This window comes from Meleagris gallopavo, chromosome 1 (assembly GCF_000146605.3).
Source record: "Meleagris gallopavo isolate NT-WF06-2002-E0010 breed Aviagen turkey brand Nicholas breeding stock chromosome 1, Turkey_5.1, whole genome shotgun sequence".
Classification (NCBI taxonomy): Eukaryota; Metazoa; Chordata; class Aves; order Galliformes; family Phasianidae; genus Meleagris; species Meleagris gallopavo.
The window spans coordinates 46792375-46804445 of NC_015011.2; the positions used below are offsets into that span (position 1 = coordinate 46792375).

The 12071-nt window shown below is 42.2% G+C and overlaps 1 protein-coding gene across 4 annotated transcripts in view; it reads right to left on the reverse strand.

Moving 5' to 3' along the window:
• Nucleotides 1–12071, reverse strand: part of GRIN2B (glutamate ionotropic receptor NMDA type subunit 2B) — a 203443-nt gene that overhangs the window by 30163 nt on the left and 161209 nt on the right. For all 4 annotated transcript variants that reach the window (XM_003202222.3, XM_019614309.1, XM_019614304.1 and 1 more), the window contains 3 exons: nucleotides 2132–2340; nucleotides 1659–1830; nucleotides 832–985 (listed from right to left, as the gene is read on the reverse strand). In XM_003202222.3, the coding sequence (XP_003202270.2) occupies nucleotides 832–985; nucleotides 1659–1830; nucleotides 2132–2340 (535 nt within the window). The remainder of the gene's footprint in view (nucleotides 1–831; nucleotides 986–1658; nucleotides 1831–2131; nucleotides 2341–12071) is intronic.

The window sequence follows — 12071 nt, forward strand, 5'->3', positions numbered from 1 at the left end:
TGGTTTAATATTGGAAGCCAATTTTCCTTGGCTAAAGGCAAAAACTGCTGAAGAGTGAGTAGTAATGAAACAACTTCTTCAAGAAGTTTGGAAAAAAAATTACCCATACAAAATTACTTCTGTTTGTAAGTCTTCTCAGGTTCCTGGCAGAGAGCAGACAGTAATTATGTAACTCATGTAGCATGTTTGCTGCATCATAAAGCATTTTGTAAAGCCAAATAGTAGATACTAGGAAGACATAGGGAAATGCAGTAATACTTCTGCATTCTCCAACTGTCCTGCACTGAAGAACAACAGAAACTGTTTTATTGGGATCCAGTGTCAGCAAAGAACTGATGGCTCGACCCTTCAAGTTCTGTTAGATATCTAACTTCCTCCAGTGTCTCTGACAAGTGAGGACTGAGTTAAAATCTTTACAAATAATGTCTCTGAAAGTACAGCAATTCATTGCTAATTGTCATCACTAAGAAGTATATGCTGGCTTACCAGCTATAATGTTTGAATCATTTTTTTTCTTGGCCTACACTCCTTGAACATGCTATTAGTTGAGTCACTGGGATACCACATGCTGTAGGGTAGATGGCAACCCCGAGGAGCCCATTCTTTGCTACGATTACTGAGAAATGCCTTGGAACTTCTAGGCAGTGCCTATTTGCATTTGCCTGGATTTTACTTGCTTGGGATTTAGAACTAAAACATCACAGTTTATTTTTACATACCTGTCCCACAAGTACTCCTAAAAAGGAACTTTCAGGCTCAGAATCACAAGTAACCTTCACCTAATTTTTGATGAACACTGGACTAAATTTTAATTTTAGATTAAAATGATACCTAAGAAGGCAGAAGGTGAGACAGTTCCATTGCTACGTGACACCATGACGCTGATTCCCGTCTCAATGAAGGGCACAGAGAAATCCACTACTTCTGATCTTTCCTCATTAATAGTGAGGGATCCCACAGCCATATAGGCCCGTTTGGTGACAACCTAGAGGAAAGAAAAGAAGATTTCACACACACAGACCCAGGTCTAGCCCCACTCAAGCATCATGAGCGTGTCCCTTCTCACCATTCTGCCCTTCTGTGCAGTTCTTTCACTCCTCTAATCCCATTTCCCTATATTGTTTTTATCATTTCTCCTTTCTAATCTTTCATCAGGACACCTTCTTCTTTCACGGAATCTATAGACATTTATCTTTCCCTCAAAGCTGCTATGTGTATAAAAAATAAATCCGCAGAGGTCTTAGGATAAACACATCATCCACTGAGAAGATGTCTTATCTCATTTTTCTGTCCTTGCTTTCTCCTCCTTCTAACACTGCAAAGTCTTATTTCATTCTTTATACATCTTATATATGATCGAAGCTTAATCTAGGCTGCAGCCTCTTTGGTGCATGGATATCACATTCTTTCTTTGACTATAAAGGCCAAATTTGTGACACCACAAGGAATAATAATTAATCTCTGAGCAGGAAAGGTGGTCATGGTCAGAGAGTCAGAGCAGTTTAATTCACACAGTGCCCAGAAAGGAGTCAATCATTTCTACAGAGTCACTTCTGTCTCCTCCCTGAAAGGGAACAGAATAATGACTGGAGATCAGACCTGACCTATAGCACCCAGCCCAGGAATGAAGACCACCACACCCTCCTTTTGCTGCTGACCTCTCCAATCATTCCATTCCATGTCCCATTGATCTTTTTCCCATGCTTGCCATTAGTCACCAAGTAGAGGTCATAGGTGAACTTGACAGACTTTGAGATTTTCTTGAGGATGTCGATGCAGAACCCCTTACAACACTTCTTCATATAATCCGGCTCCTCATCAGTTTTGTTCCTGAACCATCACAACAAAAAAAGAGTTTAAAAAAACAGAGAAAATTCCCTTAATTCCTCCCTATGATCACTACGAGCTTCATCTTCCACAATAAAATGTGGAGAATTTAACTTGTGATATCTGTGCAGGAGAGAGTGAAGGGTCACACTACAATGACCTTCATAGTGGGGCCAATCAGGCTACGCAAGCTGAGGTGATTTTCTAAAAAGGATTATCACGATGTGCCAGTATTGGCCCAGTACCCTACTTCTTGCTGAGAAGAGAGAGCACAATAGGAGGAGACAAACTTAGGGGTACATACTCAGTCACAATGCGTTTTTGGCAAGGGACTGTGTTCCTCATGCAGGTGCCACTTAGGGGGTCCACGTTCTCCACAATGACAAACGGTGCCTCTTCCAGGGTTACTATACTCAGGTGATCATCCTCGCGCTCCTCAGAGTCAGGATAAAGCTCAAAGCGGGGCCACACGTAGTACTTCATCTGCAACTTCTTTTCCTTCCATTTCCCCACCTGTGGAGACATATAAAACATAAGATAGACTTCTAGCTGCTCCACCACTCTGCATTAAGCCAGGCCCAGGCAGGAGAACCACCCTGGAGAGTTCAAGCCTGGATGGGACAGAGATGTTTTGGGGAAGAAGGCTCTGAGGAAATGTGTTCAAACCAAGAGAGAGAAGAGATTAAGAAATACATCTGTGAGTGTCTCATCTCTCTGATGGTTTCATCCTCTGGGGAGTGAATGGATGACCAGAGGGGTACCATCAATACAGCCAAACAGACATGACATTTTTCAGCTTTCTCAGCCAAGCAACAACCAGATATCTTCTTGTCTCCTGAAAAGTTCAGTCTGCTAAACACAATAAAAATGATTATTTTCCTGTTAAAAGAGACAAGAAATACATACAGAACAAAAGTGAAATAAAATGTAATTTTGAAACAGAGAAACTGAAAAGCCTCACTTGAAAAAGTCAAAACAAATCTTATTTTCTTTTTCAAAATTTTGTTTTCATTTGTTTTCAGTGACATTAATCACATTAATTCACCTTAGCCAAAGTTAGCTTTATCCAGAAATAACTCCTTCTGGAAATAGGTTGCCCACTCTTAGTCAGGACTAAGTTATTCCAAATGACAGAGGAGAGGCAACTGAAGAGGGGGATGTTCTGCAGTTTTAGGAGCATCTTCACAGGAGATAAACATATGCAGAGATGTATGTTTAACAGTACTCTGCCTATTCCCTCCTAAGGGCTCACTAATATATCTATTCTTATCCTTTCACAATGACGTGTTTACATATCCAAGCTGGAAACAAGGAATTGTTCTGTTTCTGACACAGAAATTCAAGCAGCATCTAAGATTTTTATTCTCAGAATTTTTCCATAAAGATGTATTGCAATTTTACATCTTTTCATTCTCCATTTCTTAAGCAGAGATCACACCTTCAGAGAGCAGAAAAGGAGGGGTGGGACTCCTTTGTTTTATACCTACTGCCACAAATAAGAGTTGTTTTGAAGCGAATCCATTCCCTTAAGAGAAGATACGTGTAGCACGCCCACTGCCAATGGTAGACTGTTTCTTGCAAAAATTCCAGGAAAAGAAAACACCTGAACATCAACTACACTTTGAACTATCAAAGTCTTGACTTTGTTCTCATTTCCCCCCATCACAGTTGACACTAATTAGCACCTTGGCTCGAAGCTCGAGCTGAGTGGGCAAGAAACTGGGCTTGAGAAGGAACTTTCCTGCTCCATCCTCAAAGGAAGCCCTCCAGGCCATTGGGGGGAGAGGCTGCATGTGAATGTGGGAAGCTTGTGTGACTGCTTTTAGCGGTGTACCTGCTTGGTGGGTAAACAGAAAAGCTTCATTCCACTGCAATCCAACACTACCTCCCACCACCCCCAAATTTCAGTCATTTATTTATTTAAATGACAAGAAGGGAGGGAGAAGCACTTATTAGAGCCTCATTAGGTGTCAGCGGTTATTCTGTGAAACTCAAAGCCCAGCTGGGGTTTGGCATTTCAGAGAAGCCAGAATTCACATAAAACACTTGTCACCTTCAAAACAAACAAACAACCGCTTCATCTGGCCATGAAAGAAAAACCTATTCTGAGGGCTGGTGGAAGGAGAAGAAAGGCAGAAGAAATCACCCAGAGGCAGCAGCCTCCCCATCTACCCCGCAGTGCAAACACGACACCCCACGGAGAGCAGGACTGTGGTTTCTACCAGAAGCAGGTGAAGTGGCCAGGCAGCAGGCTGCTGAGTGGGTAGGGAGATATTGTTTTAATTTTTAAATACGCTTTGATCAATAAGTGGAAGTTGGCAGAGTGGGAGCACAGGAAATTGGTGGCCCCTTTTACCCACAAATGAGAGATTATGTTGAACATAGGAGACAGTCTCTACTCACACTCCTATGTAAGTCTGCATGTGGAAAGTGCATTTCTGAGGGGACAGAGCGCATATACCCATATGCTCACCCACAGTCTGCTCAGCCTTGGACTTCCCACTCATTGAACGAGCAGGTCAATTTATCATCAGCTAAGCCAGAGATTTCTGCAACGCAACTTTGGCCTTTAAGTAACTGATCTCAAATCCCTAAAACCAGTTCAGTGAAGCCACCACACAAGTAGAATAACTACACACACAGGGCTCAGGAGGGAGCAGCGATTAAGATGCTGCACAGAACAGCACAGACTTCAGCTCAATAACATTAACTTATCATAGAAATAAGCGGTTGATGAAAGAGACATCCTGCAGTATCTCAGCAGCACTTAGATATCACAGTAATAGGCATGATATAAACCCCTAAGTGATAAATTAGATCAGATAGGCAAACCCAACTCGTAATTACCCAGAAGTTCTCTGGTACAGAAAGAGGACTTCATAAGGCTGCATACTAGGCACATTTCACAGCACTGTACTACATGGGCCAATGTTATGAAATTAGGATGACAGCAACAGTCATGGCCTCCTGTGCACTGGAGTACCTAATCTGCAAATACAGTTGTATGTGCCCCTTCATTATTATCCTAGTGAAGTCCTCATAAATTATCTGAAAAGGAGGAAAAACAGAATGTAAGGAAATGCTCTGGCCTGTTTAACTATGGACTGTCTCAAGTATATATGCAAATATTGCACCTCATTGCTAACCTGTACAATCAAGCATAAGATGTAATTATTTATACACCTGGAGACATGTACTGGGTATGAATAAGTGATACAAAGAAAAACAGAAAAGATTTGTGAACTGTGGGAGGGCAGACTTCTTCACATGCTCACACACGTAAGGATCAAATGTGTACACCTGTAGTTAAAGACAGGCTTTAAGCCACATGTGGACATTGATAGTAAAGATACTAAGAAGCACCTCATACAGAGGACAAACACAATGCAGGAGAAAGAAAATAAAAAATGTTCATTTTATGCTAGATAATCTGCCATGAGAGAGAAGGAGCAATTCACTCTGGGGACAGAGATTAGCCTCAAAAGAATTAAATGTCACAGATTTGTCCAGATAATGATGCCTGCTCTTAAAGAATATAACCTGCCAAGCTGTGCAGAGCAGAATAAGGCACTTCTGAACTCTCAGGATATTTGGTATTAACAGGCTGTAAACTGTTATTACTTAGGTTTTGCTCAGTGCTTGCCTCAGCAAAAAGAGGAAAAATAAACCATCCCAGGCATCCTACATATTTGTCAACCTGCAGTTTCAAGACTCACTGGGTGTTCTCTGATCAGAGTCCAGTCATCCAAACTCCCATCAGGATTACTGCAGGGTCACAGAATCAGCAAAAATAAGGATGCCAGAGACCATTAAAAGCCCCTTATAAATATTGTCCAAAACCTAGTATTATCCTATATGCCAGGGGAGGGTTCCTAGAGCCAAATTTTCACCTTAATTTCCCATTCTCTGTCTATACCACACCAGATCTTATCAAGAAAGGGAGGTCACTTAGACTGGGGATTAATCGGGAGGCACTGAGGGAGGGGAGAAGCCAACTTTCACCTTAAAATACAGAATCCTACTTCAGATCAACAAGCTGCTGGGAGAAAAAGTCCAACACATTTACAAAACAAGAAAGTGAGAGCGACTGTAGAACAAAAAGTCAATCACGATGCTATCGGTTTGCCTACGTGTATAAGCTGTAACAGGCAGACAAAAAGTACAATTGCCTGTAATAAGTCAGAGCCTTCCAAAAGCCTTCCAGCAGGCTGGCAAATTGCCTTAACCGCGGTATAATGCAGCCAGAACAAAAGTGTTCTGCAGTATGTTAATGCGTATCTTTAATGAAAGGTGTTGTAGCATATTAGCTCCCCAAAACTAATTCTTAACAGAGCTTTCCTCCCCTCCCAAGAGAAGCTAAGGCTTGTAACAGTCATTTGTGACAGATGTTTGCCCAACCTGTCCTTTCACTGTCAGAGAGACTGTGGTCTCTGTGGGCAGTCTAACTATCCTTGCCATTAAAAAAGTGTGCTTTTTTCTGCCCCAATGTCTAACCTAAATCTTCTTGCTGCAGTTTATACCAGGAGAGTATATTTCCTTATTCTTCTGCATGTGCCCTTTTCAGTGTTATCAGGTCAGTAAGATATTTATAACACAAGGGCTGGCAGTCTCATTCAATGGATACCTTAAGTGCTGCATTAGCTAAAGCAACTGCCTGTTCAAGTGACCAGCACTCAGACTAACCATTTACAAAGCCCTCCCTCAGATTTATAGTGCAGACAAATAAGAGCTTCTCCCATAACCTCCAAGACTGTTTGTTGCAGCCACAGCAGAAGCCAACCTCTCAGTTCCATGTAGTATGGCTATGAAGGACAACAAAAGCATTTGGAGAAACTTCCAACTTCCAGTGTCAACAGAAGAAACAAAACTGCATAAAAATGTGGCTCTTCAAGGACTAAACTGGAGAGAAAGATTCAGGGTATATAGAAATGAGGGGTTCAGACACAATTCTTGTGCAAGATACTCAGACATACCGTGTTTGACTTGGGGTTTAGGTTTCTGATTTTGAAGAGATGCCAGGAGAACTATGCCTGGGTAAAATCTTTTGATAGTTTTTGTTTCATTCAGGCTCCTATTTGCACCATGTCTTGCACTACTCTATTAAAATCTTCTCTAGCTTCCTGACACTCCTTGTATAGAAGAATCGCAAGAAAAGGAACAAAAGGTATTTGGCTCCTTTTAAAGAACAAAAGATAATTCCAAACTCATTTAGGACTCAAATGCTTTCTTCTTTTCCCAAAACATTTTTCTTCCTCTATATTACATTTCCTTTTCCAGGAGCTGAGGGGCTTTTTCATTCCAGTGGGCAGTGGGGAACATAAAGGCAACAGCACAGGGCAGAAATTGGAAGGCACCAATTCCCTATTTTGCCAAGGACCTCTGGGACCTGATCTGCAAAGACACCCTTGTGCCTCTGCTTCACATTGTGTAAAATGGAGATAATTTTCACTTATGGAGATAGTTCTCACTTCTGGGGTGAATGGAGTGAATAAACACAGAAATAGTCATGAGGTTCAGAAATACTATGGAAATTGGGAGATACACACACGTAGCTATATGTGGGAACTCTTATAGTAAGTACAGAAAGCTTTCTGCTTCTTATTCTTTTGTCAATTAAATGGAAAGAGCTTATGTAACTTTTACATATGATTTTAATACAAGAAAAAGGGAAAATCAAATACAGAAAATATATAGGTAGAATATCTGGCAGAAAACCATAATATTATTGGCAATATAGCTGATGCAAAAGCATACCTTACCCCTCTAGAAAGGTGGGAGAGTCTAGGGAGCAGTAAGAGCTTTGTCGGTACAATTCATGTAGATTCTAAATGCGGACATACAGAAACCAGAACAACGAGGCGGGATTGAAAAGGGCTACTGTAGGAATAACAGAAATACCACAGAAATAATAGTTATAACTGGGACACTGCGAATGGAAGGTATGTCCTGCTCAGAGTACATAATAGTAAATGCAAACCTGAGGGATTGGAACATTTGTGCTGCAGTAGGCTGTAAATGAAATAAATCATGCATAAATAAAATAAAATCATTTGGGATTAAAACAGTTTTCAGAAGCTCAGTTTAAGGTATTTCACAGGGGTTGCAATAGCATTGTGGTTTAACCCAGCAGGTGACTGAGCACCACACAGTTGTTAGCTCACTTCCTGCTTCCCAGTGGGATGAGAGAGAGAATCACAGAAAACAAAGTAGAACTCGTGGGTTGGGATATAACTATTTACTAAGACAGAGAAAAGGATAATAATTATGACTATATATGTGTGTGTGTGTATATATATAAATGTATAAATGTATATAACAAGTGATGCACCCCCCACCACCAATGCCCAGCTAGCCCCCCCAAGCAGCAGAAGAGAGACAGATGCCCTCCCACCCTCCCCAAAACTTGTTCCACATGATGTCATAGGACATGGAATATCCCTTTGGCCAGTTTAAGTCAGCTGTTCCCACCCAGCTCCTTGGGCCCTTCACTGCAAATGTCCTGGGCTCTGTACCGTACTGCTGAGCCGCAACTATAAACATCAGTGTGTTACCAACATGGTTTTTGTCCTAGAACCAAAACATAGCATTATACTAGGCACACTAAAGAAAACAATTCCATCCCAGCTGAAACTATGACATACAGAGATGTGCTGTAGATTCACAGGCTTAGCTTTCATGGACAGAGATGTTCTTACCATTATTAAAGAGGAATTATATCAGAAAGTAAGTCATTATAAAAGGCTTGAGCGTCACTAGATAAGGTAGGGAACAAAAGCAAATTTAAACAGCAGCACCTGGATGCCTCATTTTTCTAGATTTGATTGCTGACACTTTTCTTCACCTCAGAATTACTCAACAGACAATAGGTCATGCTGTCTTACACTTGGTTTGGGCAAGCAGCAAAGAACCTTACAGAAAAGCAAGTTATCAAAAATAACCTTGGCTTGATGCTTGATTAAGGGAACAGAGAGCCTACCTTAAAGGAGGAGATTAAAAGGCTTGTTTAACCTAGATAAATGAAAGCCAGGAGAGGATATGATTGCTCTGTATAAAGAAAGGGGGGACAGATACTCAAGGGAGGAAGGAAAGTTGTTTTGTTTTTTTTTTTAAGTAGAAAAACAACTGGTTATGAGAAAATTTGCCTTGAAACCAAGATGGCTTTTAACCACCAGAGGAGAGAGGTTCTAGAATAGCCAGCCAGAAGCAGCGGTGAAAATAACTAAAATGGGGTTTGTGTAGGGCTATATGATGTTGCTGCCTAGAGCAGCAGAGAAGGAACCAGATGAGCCTTTCCAGTCCACTGGCCTTAAGAAGCAAAAACAGGAGCAGTAATTCCTCTGTGAAAAGCCTTTTCTCTTTGCCTTTACAGTCTGCAGATGTCAAAACTTAATCATTGTATCCCTGTCCTCCAGCTAACCCACATGAACACAAAGGCTCTTATTATTAATGTCTCCACCTCTTCAAACTCATACTTTCCTCATTCAGCAGCAAAATCTTCTCCAGGGCACTGAGAATAGAACATCCCTCTTAGCCTTCAGCCAGACTGGTTAAGCTGTGACTTTCACACTTACACTGCTGACTTCACAGCTATTGCCAATTGCTGTGAAGCTACAGGTCTCCATCCTCACATAGGTAGGTAGAGAAGAGATGCCACAGAGAGCAAAAAAATCTCCTGTTTACAGACATTTAGGGTGATTAATTAGCCACATCAACCAACACAGACAAGAAGTGGTTGTGAATGCTCCACAAGTGAAATTAATTAACATAAAAACAACACTCCTTTGTGAACCTCAAGTTCACCTTCCACAGCCAGTTGGGGAAGGCTGTTTTTTGCACTGCACCTTCAGAAGCAGGAATTGTTTCTAACAGCCCTTTGGTTAAGCATGTAGATTACAAGAGATAGTGGATTTTTCTTTATATAGCACCTAACACATAACAGAGAGAGGCTAGTGCATAATGCAGATGGGGTGAAGTATCAGTTCTGGCTCTACAACTCATTTCTGCAATTCTGGGAATAAAAGCACTTCACAGAAACACAGTTCCCCAGCTCGCTAAGGTCTGGCATTTACACAGCTTTTGCTATTTCTGCTGAAACATTTCTTTCTTGGTGCATTTATATGCTTTTTGCAATTGCTAAGGTCCCGTCCCCTGCCATGATTAGTATGAGAAGGTTAATGAGATGTACTTTGAGTGTTTCTGTCTTCTGCAAAGTCAGTGAACTCTGGAGCTCCACTGGTGTCACAAAAAGGTCAGGACTGCATGAATGCCAAGATGTTTGCCTTGGTAAATCATTCCTCCAAACCAGAGGGTATCATGAGAGCACTGCAGGCATAAAAACAGCCTGAAATTATAGCTTCCTCTAGGTGATGGTGTTGTTTCTGATGGTAGAATTAACTTGGCAGTGAAGAAAGTGGTTCATCCAGACAAGGCTGGTGCACACAGGAGCTGTATGGCTTCCAGAGATACGTATGAGCTCAAGGTTCTCAATACTCTATGATGTATGAGTGTCTAAGATTTACAGAAGTGCATGGTATAATCAGCACAGGCATAATGGGGAGACACGAGGGAAGAGGTTAGAGGAAGCTGTTCGTGGTTGTGTGGCCTGTCATCTGAGTAAGCTGAAGGATGTAACTCAGCAAAGCAACAGCTTCTAGAGGGCAGAATCAGGAGTTAGGATTTTGCAAGAATTAGAGAAAAAAATGCATACAAAAAGCACTACAGACACAACTCACCTCCAGTTAGCGAGTAGTAACACCCCTGATTTAAGCTCTTCAGTAATGTTGCACCCTTTGGAGCCATCATGCCCTTCTGAAAGGGTTCTGGGTGAGGAGAGGGGAGTTTAATACAATGTCCTAAACACCAGCAACACCAGGCTATTCTGATTCTGATCTGGAGAAAGCCAGAGAGCTTATATTATTACTATCCTTGCTCATCTAAGACGAAAGAACAGTTCACCTTGAGCATCTGTACCGCTCTCCTCTGCAGAATCATGAGCTGGGGGAAAATGTAGCCAGAATATTGGTAAAACTGCATGTTTTGTGTGACGGGGGTTCAGGAGTGACAAAGGTTTACAAATAAGTGTATTTTTATGTGCATGTATAGGCATCTAAATGCCTTCTGAAAGCATTTTCAGATCTACAGCAGGGCATCTGCATTGTGCAGGTGTGTGTCTGCATCCAGTACGTGTCCATGCATGTAATGCCTTACCTAATGATTTTTCCCCTTGGCTTTCCCTGTTGAGTGCTGGGCTTGAGTTTGCATTTTGCTGAGCTTTCATTTCTTTCACTCAGGCTTTTTTCTTCCCCTAAAACATGTTACACAGAGGGAGGGATGGACTTGCCAATTCATACCACAGTCTGGGAGACAGTTTAGAACTCTGGCTGATAAATGGGTCCTGTACAGTGAAGCCCTAATGTGTGTTCCTCTGTCCAGCAACACTTACTTCGTAAACAGCACAAACATCCCAACATCTCTTTGGAACTGAGGCTGAGAGCATGCTTAAAAATACAGGTCCAGAGGAAAGCTAAAGACATCTCTCTGTGCTGAGGAAGGCTCTGTCAAAGCAGGCCCCCACTGGGGTAGGAAAAATGGCAACACAAAGAAGGAGGTAGCGAGCTGCCTAAACCCTGCTGTTCTCTGAGCTGTGAAAGCAAGATGGAAGGCACTGCTTTGAAAAACATCTATGAAAATATCAGAGAGATCCCTGAACTTGCAGTGGGGGGGTGCCATGGCAGGCACAGCAGCACAGCGTCATGCACACATGAGCCACAGACCCTGCCCTCAATGCAACAGCCCCACATGCAGAGCCACACAGGTAGGCATTGCTGCATGAACACCTCCAGCAGAGAGATGCAACACAGTCAAATCTTCTCTCAGTGGGGGACAAGAGGGGAACACACCTCCAGAGGAATCACTGCCTGCATTGGAAGCAAGATTTCAGAGAAGGTCTGCACGCCCCTGCTCCTTCCCAAGTTGGATATTAGGAAAAATTTCTTCTCAGGAAGAACAGTACTGCAGTGGCACAGGCTGCCCAGGGAGGTGGTGAAGTCACCGTCCCTGGAGGTGTTCCAGAACCGTGTGGATGTGGCACTGAGGGACATGGTTAGGGGGCATGGTGGGGATGCGTTTACAGACGGACTAGATGATCTTAATGATCTTTTCCAACTTTAATGATTCTGTAATTCTATGATTCCCTGTCCCATCAGCACTCAGTACCTAACAACTGCCTGCCAGTGGTCCTGCAC